Source organism: Grus americana, chromosome 5 (assembly GCF_028858705.1).
Source record: "Grus americana isolate bGruAme1 chromosome 5, bGruAme1.mat, whole genome shotgun sequence".
NCBI lineage: Eukaryota > Metazoa > Chordata > Aves > Gruiformes > Gruidae > Grus > Grus americana.
In genome coordinates, this window is record NC_072856.1 from 9063396 (window position 1) to 9088417 (window position 25022).

General features: G+C 34.6%; 1 protein-coding gene across 1 annotated transcript in view; it reads right to left on the minus strand.

Moving 5' to 3' along the window:
- Positions 1 to 677: 677 nt before the first annotated feature.
- The window catches only part of CCDC73 (coiled-coil domain containing 73), a 101634-nt gene continuing 77289 nt past the window's right edge, over positions 678 to 25022 (minus strand). The window contains 10 exon segments of the mRNA XM_054828612.1: positions 678 to 860; positions 3730 to 3863; positions 6876 to 8447; positions 9602 to 9770; positions 11326 to 11364; positions 13769 to 13900; positions 15813 to 15923; positions 19752 to 19856; positions 22424 to 22483; positions 22839 to 22967. Coding sequence (XP_054684587.1) covers positions 678 to 860; positions 3730 to 3863; positions 6876 to 8447; positions 9602 to 9770; positions 11326 to 11364; positions 13769 to 13900; positions 15813 to 15923; positions 19752 to 19856; positions 22424 to 22483; positions 22839 to 22967 — 2634 coding nt within the window.

Below are 25022 nucleotides of genomic sequence, written 5' to 3' on the forward strand. Positions count from 1 at the left end.
AATGGTAGTACAAGTAACTGTAAAGTAAGAGAAAATTTCCCTTATACCCTAAGAGAGGAGAGATGTGAACCAGTTAGAAGTGAAGCTTTATGAAGCAAGATCTGCTGCCTTATCTCTGTAAATCATACCTGGTCCTTTATTATTCAAAGACACCTTATTGATAGAGAATCAACTACAACAGATATATTTAATTTGGCAGTGAAGCAGAAGATTTTCCTGTTCTTCTGCCACTTAGAGCTGCTGTAAGTTGTAAACATTTGTAGAAACCATTGTATTTTGAAACAGTTGCAGCTGATTTTACTTGAAAACTGAGTAAGCAGTCTGACAGAAACCAAATTGAAATATTTCAGCCAAAACTTCTGAGGAGCAGAAGGGTACTCAATCATTTAATTTTACTTAATGGATATTAAAACATTAACTTATCAACTTGTGAACTCTTTAACTTTGTGCAAAACCCATAATAACTTGTATTTGATTGCAGAAACAGAGAACTAACATTATTAGTTAGGGAATGTATCCATTTTTGAACATAAAGGGTCCATACGCTGTATTAAACATGAAAGCACAGTGCATATATACCATATTCTATGGGAACACCTCTACAAATCTGGTTTACATAAGTGATGTATCTGTGCCTAAAAGACACATACATGCTTTTTCTCTTCTGCCACTGATCTTCACTGGCTGCCTTCATATTTTCTTTTTCTTGCTGAATGAAGTCTCCCCAAGTTCAGGAATTTCTCGATTTCTTCTATTTGGTTTTGTAGAATGGAGTTATGAATAGAACAGCTGTCCTCAGCTCCAAGTGCACTTTTGCTTCTTGCTGGAGGTACAGTTGTCTGAGAAGACTTCTGCTTGTGCTGTAAAGCAGTAAATCCTTCTTTCACTTGACAGAATACAAACTTAACTAATAATCCCATGAAATGCAGGTACAAAGGTCTATATTGTTGGATGTTGCTAAGCATTAAGCAAAGAAGGAAATGTGAACAGGAAGATAAGTCAATTGGAAAAAATAGGTGTGAATAATTTGAAGTGCTTGCTTCAGCTTTAATTTAGAAAACTTGATAATGACAAACATACTTTTATAAACCAAACCTTAACATAAGACTTAGTACAGAAGAGTATGATTAAAAAAAGGAAGACAACCTTGTGTACTAGAATGCAGATTAGCAAATTAAATAGTTTAATTAAACAGTTTAATGTTGCAATTGACATTTCTATTGCTATGCAGCATTTGATTAACAAAACCCAAAATCATGAGGTTTATAGTGTGAACTTCCTCTCTGCCTTGCTATATAGATTAGAAAGCAAACATCATTAACTAATGCAAGGTCTGTAATAGGTTGGGTTTTTTTATGTTAAAGATCTTTTTGTTCTCTGAATATTTTTAATTACTATTTGACAGATAGTTCATATCTATCCAAATCAAACACATATGGCAACACAGCAGGGAAATTTTTTTTAATATTAGGCAACTGTGCCCCAACCACAAAGTCTTTATCAGGCCTGCCTTTATTTTAGCATATTAATTTTGTGCTAAAACTTTCCTTCCCTAGTGCACAAACATTTCTTGAAGTTTGAAATATGAACAATAAACTTCATGCAAATTTTTCACTTAGCCTATTGCATCTGTAACAACACTACTGCCATGCAGCTGAATATACTGATACTTCAGGTCAACAATGACTGTAATCTCCATTTCAATGAGGAAGTAACTTTCATTTAGGTCTTCCAGCTGTGGAAGTGAAATTTTCCAGTGAAATAAAGCCATGCATGTTACTTGGATTTACTGAAGACAACAAGCGTTTAGATCTCTTTGGAGAAGTAACTGCAGCTAGGTTATATATATAGCATTTTAATACAGTTCTGTAACAGTGGGTTTAGAATAAAGCTTTTAAAAAAAAGAATCTCGGCTGTCAGACTAAAAGGCCTCAACATTTTCACAATAAAATACAAGTAAAATGTGTCTTACTGCTAGCACTGAGTAATATGGCAACCTATGGGGGATGCGTGCGTAAAACACATTAATTGCTGCTATGACTGCATGGTTAGGGACTTGTGTTTAAACTGAGCTGAGGATGCTTATTCATCCTTACCTTGGTACTCAGGTATGTACAAACTAATGTTTAAAACAGTTCTTCATATTTTTACTAGAATTTTAAGTGCACCTGTAGCATTTCTTTTTAATTTTTACCACTTTTTAGAGTACTGTACTTTAGTTGAATGAGAATACCCAAATTGTAGAAGGCATAAGTCTGCTCTAGTTATAATCATACATGTTAGTCAAAGCAAATAAACTGAGCAGCAAAAAAAGACTGCTGACCCTATTTTTAATCTCCCAACAGCTTTTTCATATCGGTCATAAAAATGACAAATTTGAAGACAGAACATATTAGACTGACACCAACACAGAAGGGAGGGAGTGGTCTGCAATATCGCAGGCTGAGATTTCATAGATTAAATATTTGAAAAATAATCTAAGGTCAAACCAGCAAGGCACTCTGTTCTTGTCCATCTCAGCTTTTACTTAGCCAGCGCACAAGGAGTTTTAGTTTGGAGGTGACCAAGTAGCTATAACTACAATCAGATAATGAAATACAGCTTTGTATTGGCTCTAGATTAGGTATTTTAGTTCATTCATTGCCAGAAGTTCTCAGCTGAGAAAGATGGAGAGCCTGGGACAGCAAGCAAAGCAGAGCGAGCAAAGTGCTCTAACTGATCAACTCCTGGCCCCACCTCAGTGAGAAGAAGCAAGAGACACACAGTAAATACCACCACTGTGTTTGGCGAAAAATCCCTCTCTCTCTCATTCCCAAATAGAGTCATGTTAAGAAAGCTGAGTAATTTGAAACATCAGTCTTTATTTTTGAATTTCAGAGCATGTGAATGCTAACGGCAATGAGAGCTGGTTAGGTCCATTGAAGTCAGCAAGTTGTCACTTGAAAACACTACTCATCCAGGCCTCATCCAAAGCTGACAGCCGTAACTACCTGACAAATACCTCTAGAACCTCTTCTGAAAAGGAAGGCCAACTGCAGTTGTAAATTATTCTATCTCTTTTGAGTGATATGTTTAGCATTAGGTCAAATCCTAATACAGCAGTTAGAGCTGTTCAAGCTCCACAGTCTAACATAGATCTAAAAATGCAGTATGAGCCACTGCCAGTGCTGTCCTGAATGAAGTTTTCTTACAGGGAAACAACAGGTTTCTTTCTCATTCACTGCTTTTACACGTTTGTGTAATGTCATCCTATTAAATAATAAGATAACTCTAAATATGGCATCACATAACTGCAGCATAGAATAAACAGATAGGCTCTAATTCATAGATATGCTGAATTTTTAGTCTTTCACCGAGTCTTTTAAATAACACTTTCTGATTGTGTAATAAAGGAACCAACATTTTTATACTTTTGCATACTACTGTTTTTTTCTTTTTTTTTTTAACTCCTACTTTTACTGTAGGTGATGATTTTTATTAGGGTACACAATGAACTACCCTTTTCCTCCCCTCCCAAACAGACTGGTTAGCATCTGTGTGATTCATATGCTGTGACTTTTTCCTGCTGCTTTCTATCAACCTTAATTGTGAAAAATGGTGCCTTGTTGCCCTTTTGATATTATTTTGGAGATTGACTCAGTCTTAAAGTATCCAGATGCGTACAGTTGTACAAATATCTGTGGAATTAGCTCACTGAGGTCTGGTCCGCAATATTTTTAATTGACTTACATGTTCTGTGGGAAAAGAAGAATCATAAAAAGTCTTTGCTATAGCATTCCATTCTTCACTAGGATCTCCCTGGGGGTCTCGGTGGATACTAGAGGTATTCAAAGTGTCGGCAGCTCTGTTAAAACTGGTAGAACCTGATTGACAAAAAGGAAATGGTAACAACTGCAATTTAGTCTCTAGGCACTAATTGTAAAGTAACTAAACTTCTGGTTTACCTCTGATCTTAAAAAATCAAATATTTTTGTTTTAAATCACTGAATCTCTCTTCATTTTTTTTTCTTTCACATACTTCTGCATCTATTTTGTCTCTAAAGATGAGGTATGTTTCTACTCTTATTAAAAATGTTTTATGTCATTTTCACATATTAAGTTAATGACAAAATTGTGATTTCTAGAAAATGTATTCTGAATATTCTAACTGCATATATTTTTTTCAAACAGTATTACTTTAAGACCTACCTTCTGATAATGATAATAAAATACATAATTACTGCCATCCTGACATCATAGTCCAAGGTGACTTGTAATAAAAAAAGACATTCTAAATACAAAAGATTTTTAGTCAAACAAAGAACATTTTAAATAATGAGTCTTTTTGTAAATGGCTATACCTAATATTTCAGGAAATCAGGCTATAGCTATCTACTAAAGGTAGGAAGGGCAAGTAAGTAGATTAATCATAGCAGAGTATAAGGCTTTATGCACTGCTCGTAGCCTCTGTTAAAACCAGTATCACGTTCCTAGCAAGATCAAAACATAAGCATACTTTCACAATTAGACATAATACAAACAGTAGCTGTTTTGTCACTACACAGATGCCCGATCACTGCTACAATAGTAAGATCTTTGTTTTGCTATGAAAATACATGTTACCTTGTAGTTTATGTAACAGTTACTTAAGAATACTGCCATTTTCTCTTGGGAGGAAGAGGAAAGCGGTTATCAGTTTGTGTTTGGGTTTTTTTTTAAGAGTTCTCCAGGAAGATCTTGCTCATTCCCAGTTCATTCCTCCATTTACTGATGTAGATATACTGACGTATACAACCAGAGTTGTATAAATAGTAAATTGCATTGTGGTTAGGCAGTAAGAGGAATTCCCTCAGATAGGCTTACTGTTTCATCAGTGCTCTTTACCTCTAGGTCTCCCACATGGCTAAACTGTGCTTCAGTAAGTAACAAAAAACCCCAAACAAATGAAAAATTTAAGGACACCATGGATTCCACTCCAGGTTTACCATTTGGGAAAATACCTGAAAACAAAACCCAACCACAATAAATGTTGGAAGTTGCAGTAATGAGTACCACAACAACTAAGTCTTGGGTGCCCTAATGGCAAGGTTCTCTAGTCTCCGAGGGAGGTGCAGGATTCAGAAAGGTCAGCAAACTCAAGTAAATCTAAATTAGTCTGATGAGAGTGAGTGGCACATCAGGGACCCAGACCAAGATTCTCACTGTGACATTTTGCTAGAATTCAAGAGGTTTGGTGACTGTACTGGTCACTAGGCAGCTTATTTGGGGAATTAATTAAAATCCCTACCAACTCCTTTGGATGAACCTCTAGAGTCACTTCCTGGAATTACGGTACTTTGCATACAGAAAGGTTTCTGACAAGAAAAGGAGGAGGAACACATGGAAAAACTTCAGATAGTGCTGTCGTCTTACAGAAAAAATGCATGCAGGACATCACATAACTATACATTCATTTTCTTGAAACAGATATCAAAATTCACATTATTAAAAGAAATAATATACCATCTGAGATCAGGATTCTGCTACCTTGCTACCACCGCTATTGTTTTAGGGACAAAGACCTTTCTGACACTGAACTTCAAAAAATTGTACATCTGTATACAAATATACATAGGCAAGAGACCAACTATGGAAACAAAATTACCTATAAACCTAAATTCTTAACACCAGAACAATACAAAGAAACCAGACTGCTGTTTTTCTCTCTCACTGCCACTGGCTGCAAAACTAAGGGAGAGGAGTCCTTTCTGTTCTTTGTGTGTTCAAGAGGCAAAGCTCAAAACACTACATCAACAAAACTTCAAATAGACACAAACACCCTATATTGTGGATCTAGCTCTTTTGAAAAATGTCTAAGCACGCAAAGCTCCATTTTTCTACAAAAGCAAGGGCTTTTGTTTCAAGAAGCAGAGATATCTGTTTCTTTAAGCTTAGAGCATGCATTAAGAATAGGAAAAAATAGAAAAAGAACAGAAAAAAAGCTTGGTTTTGAGAGACAAAGGCACTACTTGTACTGTCTTTTACTCTGTCCAGTTACTGAAGTAGAGGAATATCTGTAAATGTATTGGAGTCAGTTTACTGCGGAAATAGAGATGATACTTCTATTACTTTGGTAAAAGATTGAGTTTGGAAATGGTAAATAAGTATTAGGGTAATCTAGCAGCTAATGTTATTGCAAAACAAATCTAGAATACAGTTTTCCCACATTTCGGTAATCATTTAGAAACACGTGGAATAAAGTTCATATTTACTGTTTGGCATATGCAAAATATTGCTCAGCGAATAATCACCAAGTGCCAACAGCAGGAGATGAAAAAGCTCCTTTAGCACTCTTAACAGCTAGGTGTGTTTTCCAGAGCTTCAAAGAATATAAACTTCTCCTTTTGCACATTCACCACATTCAGATGGTTTTAAGCATCCATCTAAATTAAAGATGTACAATAAAATAAAAAAGTAAACTTTCTCTAAGCATAATTCAAAGCAGCATCTATTGGTTCAAAAATTACTCTATTTTTGATGCAAAATAAGGGAACTAAATGATTTCCAAAACCTGCTCAGTGCTTTTCAGATGTATGCAGAGCTCCAATAGAGTATGCTCTACGTTTGGGTTAGAAATGCCTATAAAAATTCAGTCATTTCACTGCTTTTCTTTCACAAAGGGAAATATGAGAAAAAGGTTGTTTAAGCAGATAATTGAGCAAACAAAAGCTTTTTAGTTGCATTTATACTATAAATTAACGGAGAAATGGCATTTTTTTTGCCATATAACTAAAATGTCAGAAAGTTTACATTTTTTTAATGCTATACTAAACATAGATGCAGAAATTTCACATTTTGACAATTTTTCTAAGCATATTCAGTACATGCATCAAAACATAAATGCTTATTTTTCTTACCTAGTCCTGTTTCTCTTCTGTCAACATTTTCACTGTGATTTTGAGACTGTGTTTTTGAAATAACCTTCGTGTTTTCCGCTAAGCATGGTAGTTTCTCTTTCAAAAGGGAAAGTTCCTTGGAAGCTGGAGTCCATGTAGCTTGACCTCTCATTTGATTTACTCTTGAACAAGAACTGAGGTCTAAAAAATTTAAGCATACTGGAGTTTTCTCAGCTTTTTTATCTGAGGTTGAAAGATCAAAGGATGACCTTCCACTTATGTTTACTAAATTTCCAGATGTTCTCATGGGTAAAGAGCATGATTCTTTCAGGTGACCCTCAGCAAACTTCCTTCCTGGAACTGTAATATTCAGTGAGTCTTTTTTCTCTTTTAACAATGTGTTATTTGTTGAATTATTAATCTCCAGGGAATGTCCATTTTTGCTAGAGTGTATCTGAATATCATCATTAACTTTTTTACATGGAATTAGTTTATCTGTGCTGATTCTATCTGTTGGGGTTTTTCTATGAGCAATTATTTCAAGACCATCAGCCTTTACTGGAGCTATGGCTTCAGCATTGAAAGTACATGTATTTCTATCATGCCCTGTTTGTTCAGTACTCTCTTGTTCAGGTTGCTTGCTGTGCACGTCATCCACATTTATTCCTCTTTCTCTTTTGGGGGGGCATAAATGGAAAGCACCTAAGAGACGCATATTATCACTGTGTTCTTTTGTGGCATCATCACCGCTTGTGTTATCACAATAAAAAGTTGGTGGATTTTGAGCATCAGTTGCTGGAACACCAGTACTTCTCAGTATGCCATTTCTGTTCATGTTTCTGGCATTATCATAATTTCTGTCTTCAGCATCTACCTGTGTCTGTTTCAAAGGAAGTCTATCTCTAGGTAAACCACTCAGATTTAAGAAATTTTTTTCTGTTTTATATAATCCATTGCCTACATAATTGTCACTGTCCAGCAAGTCCACTTCAGTATTCTGTCCAATTTGGTATTCTGTTTGAGAGTTTTCTTTAATAGAAGATACGATGCCAAAACTTAATTCCTTAGCTTGATGATTGTCTGTACTTCTCTCACACACAGCATTCTTCTCAGTGCAAAGAATCGCTTCAGACTCAGGTTTGGGTGCTTGAGGTGTGAGGATGCTTTTGTTGTGTCGTATGGTATTTGATTTTTTATCTGCCTTGGTACAAATTGATTCAGCTGTAGTATTGCATGGTTCTTGCTTGCTACAGTCAGTCTCCTGACTTCCGTTTTTCTTGTATGCACCTACAGCATCAATACTGTCTAAAAAGACCTTTCTTTTTTGTGTGTGGCATGGTGCCAATGGCTCAGTGCTGTCCTGTGGCTTTTGTTCTAAATTTGCTTTGTTTTCATCTAGTAACATTCTATGTGTTGCTCCTAGATTTTCTGCTTCTTTGCACTCAGTGACATGTATTTCTGAGGTCTGTCCTTGGGTAATTAAATCAGTATCTGTGCAGAGGGTATTCCTAGGAGAAGCCTCCCTTTGCTTTTCTTCATAAGGGCTAGCAACATTAATTTCATCCTTAGAACTGTTTTCAAGAACTCGTAGATCTGTTAGAGTGAGTGTATTCTCTGGTTAGTGATAGATAACCCAGAGGTTAAGTTATACTTTATTTTTACAGTTTAAAATTTCCAGAGAGATAGACTCAAGATTAGTATCGATACATTACACAGACAAGTCTATTAAAAAGTTACTGTAGACAGGTATTGTGTTATGGTAACTTGCAAAATATTTATGAACTGTTCAAACAGAAAGTATATTAACATTCTGTAGATTTTAGATAATGGCTTATAGTTGAAATGTTTACCAACTGATATCTGTCAGCCTTATTATTGAAAGGGGTCTTCATTATGAAATTATGACACATAATCAACCATTGTGTATCTACATAAGGTTTAAGCCACTGGTTACTACTGCAACTGTATTTGTTTTTATTTTTGAAAGGGCATTTTTAGCTAAATAGAAAACAAAACGAAATAAAACTGATTAAGGGACTATGTTCATACCAAAAGGAATATGCTATGACTTGATGGTAGGGGGCCAGTGAGGAATAACAAGCATTGCAATATCAGAAAGGTATTTTCTGAAAGATACACTTGAAGGCTGTGAGCGCTGATCCTTTAAAGCAGTCACTTTGCAGTTAATAAGCTTTTAAATTTCCGCTTATCTTTGCTACATTTTAAGACCGAGCATGAGAGACTAAGTACATTTCCTTTAGGTGGCTTCAAAAAATTACTTACTGGAGTCACAAAGTGCTTTCTATAGAAAAGTATTACGGTTATCCACGCGAACAAACCTTCATTGTCCTGTGCAGCGCAATCACTCTGCCTTTTTTCATTGTTTCATGGGAAAGGGAAAGTCCTTGGTTTTGCTTCCAAGCACTTCTATACATGTTACAGTTCTTCCTAACTCCTATTCGCTTCTTGAACTGGCGTGCAGCAAGAGTATTACAACAGCTTGAGGGGCTACAGCACACGGATCTTACTGAATGTCCCAGGGCAGCCACTAGAAGTACTGTGCTCTCATTCAGAGCTTTGTGAATTTGTCATAGATTAGCACCACTGCCACCAAGAATTTTACTGTTGTTAGTACAAACACATTTAATTCAGAATTCAAGTGTTCTCTTGTCATATACTGTATCTGTAAACATTTATCCTTTCTTCAACAATAATACTTATCTCTATTATCTGTGTAAGGTTATTACTTTGTTCTGTCTGTAATTCCTCAGTGCTTAAAGAGTCGTCCATTGTGGTTTTTACTTCAATTTCTTCTTCATGTCCAAAATTACAGTCTTTTCTTATTATAGAGTGCATACACTCATTTTCTTTCTGAATAGCCAGTATTTCACTGTCTTTTGAGTGTTCTTGACCACTCTGACATACAAAGGAACAAAAGATTATACAGATTTTAATAATTTACTACAGTCACTGGTTAATTTGAAGTTCAGGATTTAGATTTAAAATTATTTTTACAATTCTGATGGAAAACAAATATCCTTCACCTGAAGTATACAAAGTTAATGTAAATGGAGAAAAAAAAGCAGACTAACACCCTAGAAGAGTAGGAAAATTAGGTCCTGCTATATTACAGTCCACAGAGAAAAGTTATACATATTGACAGAATTTCTCAGAGGAAGGAATGTATGTCGTACATGTGCTGACTGGATTGCTCCCTCTATCTGCTGGCTAAATCAGTGACCTGCTCAGTAATTACATGCAGAAAAAACCTGTATGATTGCTAATTACACTCAAACATATGTGCACACACACTCATATTAACACTACTTTTTTCTAACAAACCATCTAGGATTTTTAACTTCTTTTCATAGGCAAATATGTATTTGCTTCATAGGCTTACGAATTTGCAATTCTTGTCATTCAGTTCCTCATTCCCTCCCAGATGGCTTTTTATCCTGAATTTGAGTCAAATTCAACAGGAGTAGAAGCCTGAAAGCTGTATCTACTTAAATTTTAAGCCACTGGTCTACTACTGCAGCTGTATTTGTCTTTATTTTTGAAACTTGCATTTGATAAAGTTCTGTGAAAACTAGGAGCCGAATAGTGAAGAAACACCCTACTAAAACCCCACCAAAAAAAAAAAAAATGATGATGCATCCTTTTATCATCATCAACTGTTTGGCAGCTGAAGGCAGGAGCACATGCTGGCTCTTGCCCTAAAGATAGGATATAAAAGTAGGGAGATGTGGGAGGGAGCAGGGATATTGCTTAATCCATAAGAGATGTGAGAAAAAGCTGAAGATACTTGGGTGACTTGGAGGTGTTGCAAAAGGAAGACTGGGATGTGGGAGGGAGTTACAAGTGCTGTGCTTGGGCACTGGATGTGTGGGGAGGACAGAGTATATTGCAAAATGGAGGGAGGCACGCAGACAACATTGGTAAAAAATGGGATTATTGCAACAGTGGCACAGTAGATGGTGTAGAATACAAATCTGCAGGAAACAATTTTCTACATGTCACAGAAACATCCTGATGCTCTGAGCTTTGCTGATTTAGGGGAGGGAGGAGTCATGGTCAATGGAGGAGGGTCCTAAAAATAGTTTTCCTCTGCCAAATACTCCACCTTAAATTTGAAGTTTCAGTTGAATTTTCTTTCTGTTTTCCTAATGTTTTATTTTCATCATCCATATCATTCTGATTTGGAAATTGTAAATATTACATCTTTTCTTTTGTTTTCTAAGTTTTAAATTAGTTAATTTTTCTTCTTGGCTATATACAGCCTTGGTATCACATTTTCAAGCTTTTCTTTTCAAATACAAATACTAGAAATTTCCTTTTTCTTTCATTAAAGCTGAAATTCTTTGATAATCTCTTGCTTCTAGGAGCTGTTTCTTTAGACAGAAACACCAAACAACACTATGCATGTTACTCTTTTGTGCAGGTATAAAACAGCTACTGCAGTGGCACTTACCACATTTGCTGCTGGTATGGGCTGAACTGCTGAATGCATCTGAAACAAACATGATGAAGTGTTCTTAGAAAGGGAGAAAGGTTACATGATTTCTTTCCAGATTTAAGATGCGTTGAATAAACCCAGTTTCCATTAACTTCAAATGGCTGTTCAGCCCTTCAAAAATAGATCCAAGGTGCATAAACTAAAATGCCTACATATCACAACTATTAAACCTGGATTTTAAATTTTTTCCCTGTGATTTACTAAAATCTAAGCAAGGTACATACACTTAAAATGACCTTTCCCTCAACAGAGTATTTCATACTATGAAATTCAAAATCTTCTCAAAACCATATCTCCCTGTACTTATACACACAAAAGAATTACAATAACCCATTGCTAGGTATAGCCCTATTCTCTAATGGTACACAGCTGTATTACAAATTATATTAAACTAAATGTGAAGCATTTAATTTTACCAGTTAACTGGTTTAACTGAAGTTAAACTGAAGTTTAACTTTATCAGTTAAACTGAAGTGCAATTTGAGTCTGTAATGAAGTCTGACATTGTACCTTTCTTTTTTAAAAAGCCTTTAGTTTAATTACTATTCCACAGGTGATCAGTACAAAGAAGTTTACATACATTCTAAATTTCATACCCCACAGATAATTGCAGGGATTTCAGATTGTACTAGGTGTAAAAATAAATATATGCATATCTCCTTGCAACACTTGAAGCCATAGTCAAGATCTAAATCATAGCCAACACCTTGCCCTTTTATGTTTTACTAGACAGTGACTCATTACTGATACAAGGTGAAATTCCACAAATTAAAATAATCAATATGATCTGCTGCAGCTCCTGTAATTTCTTGGCAGTGTTCCACCGGACATTTGACTCAGCCTAACCTGCTTAGCTTTTGAAATCTGATGATCATACAACACAAAGTGGTATGGCAATTTGCCATAAAATAATGTAAGATATATATTTAGCAGACATGTCAGACTTTTTTTTTCATTTGTGAGCATACGCTTTAAGCTTATCTACTTTCAAACACATAGGGTTATCTTGGTAAACACAAATACTGTTTATCATGAATGACTGATTGTGTGCATTGATTCTGCATTCTAAACATAATTAATATTTTATTTTCATTCAAAGAAATGATTTTTTAAATTTTTTAGTTACACAATTTGCATTATACCTTGTAGAATTCATACAGCTTTGACATGATGAGTACTTATTTCAAGTTGAACTTCCATTGCATTATTAAGCACATATCAGCTTATATGTATGTGTATATATTCTTATATGTGTGTATATATATGAGCTATACATACATACTTGCATTGTGAAGAAACTGATTTTAAGTTCTTCTAAATTTTGATTTTATTACGGTTTGTCATTTTACTGACAAATCAAAGACTAGTTCTAAAAAAAATAAACCTGTCTTTACAGTTCTAGTGTCTTCCTATTTTTCTAACACTGAAAGCAAAATTATACACATGCAAAATGAGTTTTCCCTTCTTTGAAGGATAATTCATTATTTGGATGTAAAAACTAATTGGAAAAAATAATATAACCAATACTCAACGACAGAATTCACTCAATGCACAGGGTAAATTTTTCTTATGCTTTATGACTTTTCCCATTTTTTCAGTCTTAGAAAAGACTGGAATATAAGTTTGCAATCCAGTGTTAGTAAGGGATAACACATAGCTGCAGGGCTACATGCTCTTCCTTTTGCTCCAAAAGACCATCTTCATGTGCTGAACCACTTGTTGTCTTCTCACATGTGCTCTGAATACAGAGCTGAACATGGATTTGGTTCACCCAGCAATGCGAGCTCAATTCTAGTTCAACCTGCACTGCATAGAACAGTCTTTTACCTCCTGTGTTCATTAGTTGTTGAGCTTGCTATGCCTTCGATGATCCTTAAAGATGCTAAGTGAAATAAAGGTTGGGGTTTTTTAAAACTAAAACTGACAAATTTAGATAATCTATATGTTGATAAAACAAATCTTCTGATCTGTCCCATGTGACAGAGGCTGAAATTAGTTCCTCTGAGTAGAAGTGGACTTAATTCTACACTTCCAGGGAACTTATATACATATGAAGTCAATTGGTCTGCCACAGTATTTGAGAAACACACATGCAAAATATGTTTGTGAAATAGGATTTAGTAAAAACAGATTAAGATAAATTTATACAAAATAGATAGCAGTTATTAATGAGGTAACATCTCAAGTTTCTGTAAGTGCTCCTCTGGATGAAAGGGGAACATTCTCAGTGTACAGTAGGTTTTAATGGAATCTTGGATCATTGATTACATCAGATAAATTTTTAGGTTTAGCAATGTCAGAGGAAGATCAGTGGACATGACAGCCAGGTAAGAAAAACTGTCGTGTCTTATTCTCTAAACAAGAAATGGAAAGTACTGCAGCTATTAGAGACACTTACCTGCAGATTTTCCACTTGCTCAGAATGCTGATTTCCCTGAGGAGGATGATAATCTTCAAGATGTCTATGAACTCCTTTAAGGGAATTCAGCTCATTTTTAATAGTATCTATTTCTCTTCTCATGTTTTCCTCCTGTAATAATTGAGGGAACACAGAGCACACAAACCCAGATCTTTACTGCACGTTCAAATACGTAAAACAGTATTTTACGGGGTATCGACAGCTTAGCAAATTAAAGTAAATCCTTAAAAGAAAGTATAAATGCTAAGGAAGTTATTTGTACAAAGTAAGATAATTTTGAGCTCTCTCATTCAAACCAAAGTTTTAACCACATTTCAATTACAGATGATACTTTTTATTAATTGGGGTTTTTTCCACCATTACTTCAAGTAGCAATGCTCGAAAAAGTGAGATTTGTATTTGTAGCTTCTTCCTTTTTTGGCCTAAAGATAAACATGCTAGTCAACATTCATTCTCTACCTACATTGTCAAGAAACTACAACAGCAAATAATTTGCTTGGCACTTCTGTAAATAGCCTTAAGTATCCAATGCTTCTTCAGTGAGTATGTAACAATTACATTTTTCAATTTAGAACAAAAAGGATGGTAAAAAGTACAGAAGGGCTATTTTACAGAAATGCCTTCATTTAATATACAAATATCTTCAGAGCAGCGTATAATGTTAACATTATCCATGATGACACTATACTTTAAGATATTGAGAGACCAAATTTCTAGTTAGCCATAGCAGAAATATGGAGAGGGAAAAGAAAAAAAAAAAAAGAAATTATCTTCTAAAGAATAGTTGCAAACATTCCTGAGAAATAAGCAGGGCCCATTTCCATGTCTATGCAGGAAACTGTGGTATAACACTCTCCTAGGAATCAGGGAGATCAAATCTTCAGTGAGCATCAGAACAGTTCAGCTATTTTGTAGTCTTGTGGTTGCAGTCATCTCCACAGTGGCTGCTCTCAAAAGAGTTAGCCTTGGACAACAGGATTGCAAGCACAACTTTGCATTATTTCCCCACAGCCTCCCTAAGAATCTACGTACTAAACTCAAAACCTTTCTGGCAGTAGGTGCCAATTACATAGAAATAAAAAAAGACAGACTATTAAGCAGATGCTGCTTAGAGTCTGGTTTCCACACTAAACTGATCTTGTCTTATTGGAGAAATATTAATCTTTCTTACTTGTAAACATGCATTTATTATTGCAGACAATTTTTACAGCTACAATATTTTGCTAATTGTTTTTGATTAAATAATTTCTGAAATATTCTTTAAAAGTAATGAAGTAGTAGAAAGAATGGCAAATATTGAAGACCAATTATTGTTCAGGTTGTACACTGAAGGTAAATTCACTGAGAGGACATACAGGTTTTTACCTTTCCTTATCCCCTTTCACCTCCCAGTCCACACTGAATAATTCCCATCAAATCAGGACCTGTGCTTTAATGCAAGCCTTCAGCATCTCTACCTGATGTAGTTTGAGGTTGCTTTTTTTTTTTCTGGGCAGATGGCCCTTCGGAAGTACCTTTAGCCTGTGTCACTTCAGCCTATGTGGGTTTACATTCATTTTTTACTATATGACAGTTTACTGATAGTTTTTTTAGGGTACAAGAGCGCAGCCTAGAAATGCTGGTATTCTCTGAATGAGTTTTGTAAAAAATTGCAAACTTCCTGAAAAATACATAAAATTCAATGTAAATTAAAAACTATAGCAGCTTCCACGTCTAGGTAATGGCAAGTGTGTACTTCTGGAATATTTAAGTGCTAAATTCAAGGTAACACCAAATACCCTGGGCTCCTCTACAGAATTGCAGGAAGTGCACTGACCTTTTAGAGCACAGAAGTCAACATTTCTCCTAAATCTCCCTTTTAAAAATATTCCTTTCTAGAAGAGTCTGCAGTACTGGAAGGAAATTGGTTGTTTTTATTGTATTATTTCTGCAATATTTTCTTGGCTTTTAGGAATTACCTGAAATGCTTGATGACTATTTCAAAAACCTTTTAATACTCTAACATTTAATTTAATAAACCTACATCTTTTTTCCAAGTTCTTAGTGCTTTCTCATGCTCATTCTGAAGATTAAGGAACTTTTCTTCATTTTCCTTTGCCTTCTCCCTTTGCAGCTCATTATCTCTTTCAAGGGTCTGCAATAAAATTAATTATCCAAAAAATAATCAATACCACATTAATGAATTTTGATGTGTTTTATGTTGCTTGGACCTTTGCTTCTAACATGCTGGAAGTGCCATACAGATCAGTGATAATGTGCTATCTCAACAATAATTTTCATAAATTAACAGAAAGGTGCTTATAGTTTAGCTAACAGGAAACAGGGGGAGGTTATGAAAAAAGAAATGGCTATAAAAGGGTATAAAAACACTTGCCATTATTCAGTTTCACTGCATAAGTTTTAATGTGCTGAAAAAGTAATATAAAGTCCAGAGATGAGAAATATGAAATGTAGCACAATCTAGACCCATTCTACTTAAAGAAAAAACTACTGTATACTCAAAGAATATATTTTTATTTTTCTGATCAGTTTTTCTACCCTAAATTGTTTATTAACCTCTCTTACAAACTGTATAAACTTTAAATTCTAAAACGTATCTACTGGAACATGAAGTATACGTCTGATTATCCTTTAATTTATTTTTATTAGATCACTGAAATAGGAGTGCATTAAAATAACAGTAATATTAAAGTTTTATACTATCGTCATTGTACTTGCAACATTTTTTGGGTTAACTCTTTCAGCTTTACTGTGCTAAATTAAAGCAGTCTTGTGTAAATCAACAGTAAGTTCACACACATCTCAGGTACTGTTGGAAATTTTTATCCTATCACATTTTTATAGCAAACAATATGGAAGATAAAGGACTTACTGCATCCATTATCTCCTATATAGATGACACAAATATATTTGATAATGTAAACATAACTTGAAATGCGTATAGCTATATGACCAGCTACATATTTATGACTCTGCTGAGCTGCTTTGAAAGTCCACTTGAAAAATGTTAAGTTATGGAGGCAATGCTCCAAAGCAATTCCTTTTTACTTAATCTTTTAACTAAAAATGGGTCTACTCCTTGATTCCCTTAGCATCAATTTTAAAATGCCTGTGTTAATTTAGCTACACTATTAATAAAAATATACCTTACAGGTATTAACACCAGGAAAATTCAGACTACCTTGCATTTTTATACACATAAAGTGATGCATAAGAATATAATGGATCTTCTCTGACAGATTGTATAATTAAAAAGATGAGACAATTCAACAATACATTGTCTGGTTAATCACACTCTGATGTAGCACCTTTTTTCCAGTTCTATAAACTAGGAATCCAAGACCCTCTGTCTTTGGTAAACCGGCTTTAACTCCAAGGATGCTTTTACTTGCATCTCAGATGCAACCTCCTCTGAGATAGGAATATAATAGTTATTCACAGCATAGCTCTGAGGGCAGAATATCAGGAGTAGCAGGTGAATAGAACTGATCATATGTTAAAGCCAATTGTACAGAGAGAGGAATACCTGAATTCCTTGTCTTCTCAAGTATTCTGTCATCTGTAAGAGAGTTATAATTTGTTCTTCTGAGCTCATAAGGACATTGGTATCCTAGCACTAAGTATGCATAGGTAGAATGAGAAAGGACAGTATGATCCGTCTTGAATGTTTAAGTATTCTCATCTTAAGCCCAAAAATAAGCAGCAATTTTTTGTGAGTACAAGAATAACAATATTTCCATGGGACTGCACAATCATTCCTTCCCTTTTTCTATTATTCTAAAGAAATTCCTTTTCTTGATGCGCAGGGTCCACGAATTCAACAGGGACGTAGGATAGAGCATAAGAATAATACATAACCTTTAGACCCCATTCATCATATTGTGGTTCTAGAATCAATAAAGACAAAAGCAGTAGCTCTCAAATTGGCAGAAAAGTGGGTAGACCCTTCAAGTTATATATTCAAATCTATTTTTTAAGTTCCATTTGTTGCTTTAAAAAAAAAAAACACACTCAAAAAACCAAGCAGTTAACATCTCATTCCCTGGAATATCACAGTAATTGCATCAAACTGTCAGCCAAATGAATAGTCATAAAAAGGAACAATATATCGTGACTACTGTTTAAACAGAAAGACAGACGTTTCTGACAAATCAAAATAACTGCATGAATTCATGTGGAAAGAACAAGAACATGTGACATTCACTTCTAATTACACTAAAGCTTTGATGATTAGATATAGTTTGTCCTGTAGTTACAAAAATAGAAAACATTAATACTTTCCCAATGTCTAATATAAACAGGACCCAAGTCAAACCAGGCTCTCTAATCAGAATTAGTATAATTGCAATTAGAAATCAATTGTTGGCCTGTACAGGCTGCAAAACAGACTTGTACTCAATTAATACCTTAACACCAAGAAAACAAGCTATACTTTTCTTACACTTGTAGACGTTTATGTGGAGTCTTCAAAGATAAGATTCACAGCTACTATTCACAGTTTTAGCTGAAGCTTTAAGGCATACAATAAACTTTATCTGAGATGGGAAAAAATAGCTCAAATACTATCAGAAAAAAGCATTTTTAGAATACACTTGCTAGTCAATAATCCTGACACAAAGATCCTAAAGGGCCCCCTGTATTATGAAAGTCATCATCAGTAAGGTTATATGCTAATTAAATTATCTCGAGCTTCTGGTTTAATTTACAATGTAATTTCAATTATCTTAAAAAATAAAAAGCCAATATATGAAAGAGGAGTTGGAGAACTCTGAAGATTCATAATGAACTGGTGGGACTGTTCTCCATGTTGAGAAGCATGTCTTCTTGGTTCTAGAGCACTCAGATCAAAGAATTTTAAGTCATGAAAATCCAACACTCTAGACTAATACAAATACAGGAATCTATACATCTGAAGTCAGTGACTTCTTTCTCTTCCAGTCACTACAGCTTTATCCAGTACTACAAAGCAAGTACTTTAATTCCTAGTGAAATTTTAGGGGAACATAATTCATCTTTAACCTTACTTGCTTACTCAAAATGCAAAATTAATATATTTATATTGTGTCAGAAGGCAAACTGCTTACATCTATTAAAAGACAAAGTAAAGGCTTATGTGAAGTGAATCTAATTTCAATTTAGCATAGAAGCATTTACTTAGAAACAAAAGTATACATGCAGACAGGAAGTTTAAGTTGAAATTAACCGAGATGCTAGTTCAAAACCTTGGCCTCGCAGGCCAAGCAAAGAATGGAATAGTTGTGATTATGTATGGACGAGTAAATAATAATTATTAATAGTCCAATTAATGGTTGGACCTGAACTCTGCATGGCACATCTGACCAGAGCAGATATGACCTTAATCTTTAGTGCACTGTGGGCCAATCTGACTGCTAATGTGATTTAGAATCTAAACTGTTCTGGGCCACTTTTACATGTTCAAAGAGGAACTGAGGAATTCTGCAACTCCACACTCTCCACTGTGACTACTTACCACCTCTAGCATAAATATGACACCAGACAACAGAGCAAGAAATGGCTAAGGATGTGCTTGCTTTTAGGCCCTCTGTTCTAATAAAACTTGGGACAAGCTCTGGCTATGAAGATATGAAATTTGAAGTGTTTTCCAGAAAAGAAATTTATACCTACATGAAAATTATAAGAAAAAAAAAGTAGAAATTCATTTGATTTCAAAATACTTGAAAGCAACCCCCAGTATGTTCTGGTTTTACCCTCCAGAAATGGGTGATAAGAATGGCAACCATGATTTACTTCAGGGGGAGAACTAAAATAGGGAAACCATAGACTGTGCTTCAAGGTTCATGCTGACAGTTAAGGAGCTGAGGGAGCAATGGAAGTGAGGTCAAAAGTTCTGGAAAGCATACAGATGTCTTTAACAGCCCTGGACTTTAAAAATACTTATATAACAGGTAGTAGCAGCTTGTCTAATCAAGAAAATTCTGACCTGATATTCTTCTTTCAGTGCATTTAATTCATTTTCCATTCTAACATTCGTTTGGGTTATTCGCTGAAGCAGCTCCTGCACACATTGTAGAGAGCTGAGAATCTCCTTATTGATACAAACAAATTAGGATACATTGAATAAGATTTTGTTTCTGAAGTTTAAACATTAGATAATGTCTGTCTTTTAGATTAACATTTTTTATTCTGCCAGTGTTTACAAAATCATGTATATAAAAATGTACTCCAGCATCAACATTGGGGATGGCTTGTAGGTAGAAATCAGAACTGCTCCAGGTTTTTCTGGCCTTTTGCCTTGGAAAAGGTAACATTAGTATAACTTATTCTTTTGCAGAAAATTTTTCTTATAATTAGAATGACCCATACATTGATACTTTACACATACTTCAGTGCAAATCTGAATAAGATATATCAAATCCAACCCCTCTGTGAGTTCAATTAATCTAACAGAATAATTCTATGGTACCATTTTACAGTTCTGGAAAATATGGAAAATCCTAGAGAAATTATATGACAGGCAAGTAATCACTTCCATTAATGGATCACGCTTATGTGACATTATTCTGTATCTCCTGAATTAAGTCCTAATACATGTGAACTACCACACATTAGCTTTGCATCGTATAGTGTGAATACCTCAGATTTTGCTGTCACTATCTGAATTTTTGTCATATCTTCATCAAGACTATATTGTTACTTCAAGAAGAGTAAGTTGTAAAAAAAAGAGCCACCCAAAATGAGTAGATTAAGGTGGTATAGATTTACAAACCCATGGTTGCTGCCATTAAGTTTGCAGTTAGCAGAAAACGTTGATGGAATGGAGACAGAGAGTCATTTTACATTAAACACTACAAACACATTTCCAAAGATTCAAAGACAGAGGGAACTATCTAGCCAAGCCAATCTCTACTCCCTAAAGACGTGAACAGTAGTTACTAAAAGACGACCTGCACGGGAAACCCCCCCCCGAGTTTCAGGCAGAAGACAGTCTTAAATGTGCTCAGTTACTTCAAAATATATTGAGAGGGGAACATATTATTAAAACAAAGTACTTTTATGTAAGTGCAGAGAGCTTTCAAATTTATCTATTTTTGGTTCTATTGTACACACATTCAGGTATCTACTAAAAATAAAATCATTATTTTGGGTGTACTCTCATCCCTTTTCATGCATGTATACTCTTATGCAGAGATAAATAGTATTTTTGCACTGAAGTTTAATTTATCTTTATTTCAATTTTACATCTAGAAAACTGAACCACAGAGATGTGGAATGGCTTGTCCAGTGTCATCTGACAGGTTGGTAGCAGAGCTGGCCATGTCTTTTAAATCTAGTATGGTGTTCACTCAACTAGACAAGATTGCTTCTCTGCATACAGTGCAGTGTAAATCAGCTACAATTTAGATAGCATATTCAGCCTCAGTCCAAGAACCACTGAAGCCACTATCTTCAGTTAATCCAGATGGTGAATTTGTAGCACTCTGTAATACAGAAATCCAGGTCTTCTAACCCAAGTTCTTGGAGAAAACATGAAGTTCATCTCTATAATAGAGCCCTCCAGATTTATACCAAAACCCTCCATATGTTGAAATCAGCCAAACAAACAAACCCTGGCAATTCACACAGAACAAAACAGAGAAACAAAATAAAGTCCTTCTCTTAGATAATACATATCAAATATGCATATGAATTATGCCACAAGCATCTCCATGTAAATGCTTTTAGTGCATTCAGGACTGTGGGAGTAACCAGACCTAAGTATGTCTCTCTTTTTCCTGTGTTTATTGGCAAGTATTTTTAACAAACTCAAAGTGTAAACAGGCTTTTATGGATTGGAAGAGTACTGCTGGATTAGCCTTCAATGAGTGCTCTGTGGGTATACAAGCAAGCTACTGCTTTTGTCCCGCCTTGAGAACAATACACTTCTCTGACATGTTTGGTTTAATGAACTGCGGAATGAAAATTCTGCAACTGTTTAAGAAAAAAACCCAACACCCTTTTTATGCTTAATATTCTGCAAAGCAGTGTATTATGCTGTTATTACAGGGAACATAATTTTTTTGCTGTATTTGACACTTGACTCCATGTACCTTGGTTTGAGTATCACGACTTGCTCTGGAGCGTACCTGAATTTGCAATAGACAACAATCTTAACTGTGTTCAGCTATGTATAAGTGTAGCTTAATATTCTAAATGTATATGTTCTGTATGAATGGAACACCATTTCCTTTGTATATGATTGACATGATTCCAATTTTACCTGGTTTCAATACAAGCAGTATTACAGTAAACTGGTGGCAACCAGAAAGCAGGACAGCAAGCAGAGTATGCAAACCTTATTGCTTTAGTACAAATAAGCAACATGTAAACAACTGTTTCATGGGTATGCCAAATTTCTCCCATCTCAGTTTAAAAACAAAAGTTAAGACTTGGAATAAAGTGTCAAACAATGTACTTTGTTTTGCTAATACACTTTCTAAGAACCGAGGAGTAAAATCTCATTTATGTTAGTATTAAAATATTTCTGAAGAATAAACAAGTGAATTTAATTAGTTTTAACAACTTAGTATAATAATTATAAGAAACTTAAATATAAAATACAACACACAAATTCTTACGTGATTTTTAAATAGCAGAGTTGTACTAACAACTCACCAGCTTTTCTTCTTTAATGTGAGTGTTTTCTTCTTGAATTTTTTTACTAACTGCTGTCTCCTTAAAATAAGAGCATGAAGAACAGTAAAAGGCATTTAAAATTACTGTCTATTCTATTTAGTTATATTGTATTAACATGATATTGTGAATCATCATGAGGCTATTTAAAGAAACTGAATTATTTTGAAATGTCTTCTTATCCATATATTTTTTTTTACTATAAAATTATATTCATAGCATATTTTCTTATCTAGAAAAGGTCATTCTGGAAATAGTATTGTTATATTGTATATATGCAGTTAGTAGAAAGGAATCGCTAATCTGAATACACCAAAGAGATGATTGCCATGATGTTCACTGAACGAAGAACAGAAAATATTAACCAAAACCATAATTTGTTTAATTTCCAAAATACCATTCTGATTTTTTGTTGCAGTTCTTGAAACTGTTTTTCCTTTGCTGCAAGATTGATGTTTTCTTCTCCCACCCTGTACTGAGATGTGACCTTGGACCTTATCAAGTCTGTAGTTACTTTCTTCAGTTCCTTAACACAGGAAACATGTATAAATAGTTCATCCAGTATAGGCATTGCAATTCAAAACAAAGACAAATCTTTTAAACTATCCTGAGTCATGCCCTACTTTTAAATAATATATGGAAACAACAGAATAAATTAGAAGAACTGAAATTCATAAGACTGACTTGCTAAACTTTAAACTTGTCACATATGCCTAAAAGTTTCTTTTCAGAGGTAAAATGTTATTGTGCTAATTTTGCTCTGTTTGAAGTATTTATGATACTTAAGCATTTTGTTATTTTCTCTTCCAAGAAGTATATTAGGAGCAGACATTGAGTTGGTATTGGTAAAACCTCCTGCACCAAGATATGCAATAGGAATAAAGTACCTATTATAACTACTGTCTATGTTCCTGGGAATCAGAAGGAAAAAAAAAAAAAAAAAGAAAAAAAGGGAAGAACAGTGACTATCTGGTAAAAACAGGAACTGGCTATAAATTTAGAGGATCTTTGCTTTTCCTGAGACATTAATTACTTAATCTCAGGAGAATACTAAATTCATTCTATATTAGAGGCTTCTACAACATGATTTTCCATCTAAAATATGCCTTTGATTTTATAGTCTTTATAATCTTTTAAATATCCTGCTTTTTTTGGGGGGGGAGGGGGGGGGATTGGTGCGCAGTATCTGTTCTCTAACCAGTTTATTGCAAGCTCCTAGTGCAGCAAATAAACAGCAAGTGCTTTGATCTCATTAAATTACAACTTATAGTTCCTGGAGTCATAAATATTGTGCCATGTTCTCCCCCACCCCTCCCATTCTGGTACAAGGTAGTCTGTTTAATATCGCTCTCTCCTTGAGCGCTCTGACGTTTACTCAGACAAATAGCAGAGGTTATGAATGCTGTTCACAGATAGTATCAAGAATTCTTCATGATGCCATAGTGGTGAACCAAGCATTCAGAATGGTAATAGTTTTATCTAACAACTAAGTTTGGTCTGTTTAACTTTTCTTCACAAAACTGGAATTCCATCTTATCACAGACCAATGGTTTAACTGTTCTGGACAAAATCATGTAACAGTACAAAAGAAAAAGGGAAGATTACGTTGTAGCTGAAATTCAAAGTTTTATGGAAAATATAAGTATTGGTAATACTTTTAAATAAATCATTTTTTTGCTAGAGGCTTTATTTCTCATGTATTTTAACCATAAATAAATCTAAACTGATCTAGTAAGTACAAAGTGTAATTGCAGAATCAATTACAGAACCCAAAGACAGCAATGTTTTAGAATTGTGATATTCTGTAACCTAGTGAGGCTTTTTCCAACTTTTGCAATAACAACATATATTAGTAGTACTGTTTTTACTAGAGGACTCTAATGAAATATGCAGAGAGTCCCTACACATTTAAGTAGCAGAAGGTGCAAGCAGTTTTAACTTTGTAAAGGTGAAAAGGTGCACTGTGCTGGTCTTTAGGTGCACTGTGCCAGTCTTTACAGAGAACTAGATTAACGGTATACAGAACATACCTAACAGGTTGTGTGCTACACAAGCAGGTGGAAAAGCCTTCTATGGATCTGATAATATATGTTTTGCAAAACTTAGAGTTTATTGTGTGCAGAAAAATGTCACTACTTATTTTGTCACAGGGAAAAAACAAGTTGTACTAAGTAAATCTTGTCCTTGAGGTAGAAATGACTGGATTTTCTTGTCTGTATACAACAGGTGGATGTGTATAATCCATCTGGAACCAAACCCAGATCTGCTAATCCACCAAAGCTGCAGGTGGGAAAACAAACAACCCCCCCCCCAAACCAACAAAACCCAAACTCAACCCAAAATCCACTAAAAAAAACAACCACTAAAACCCAACACAAACCAAATCACCAAAAATATTGGGAAAGTTTTCCATAGTGCGTGAGAGCACAAGCTATGTAGCTGTGAAAATAATATAAAATAAATTTATACATAAAAATATGTATATTTTCTTGTACTCCGAAATTAAAAAAAAAATAATTCCCAGAGTTTTTGCTTATTTTTCTAGTAGCTTTCTGTCATTAATAAGATCAGTAGTAGTATT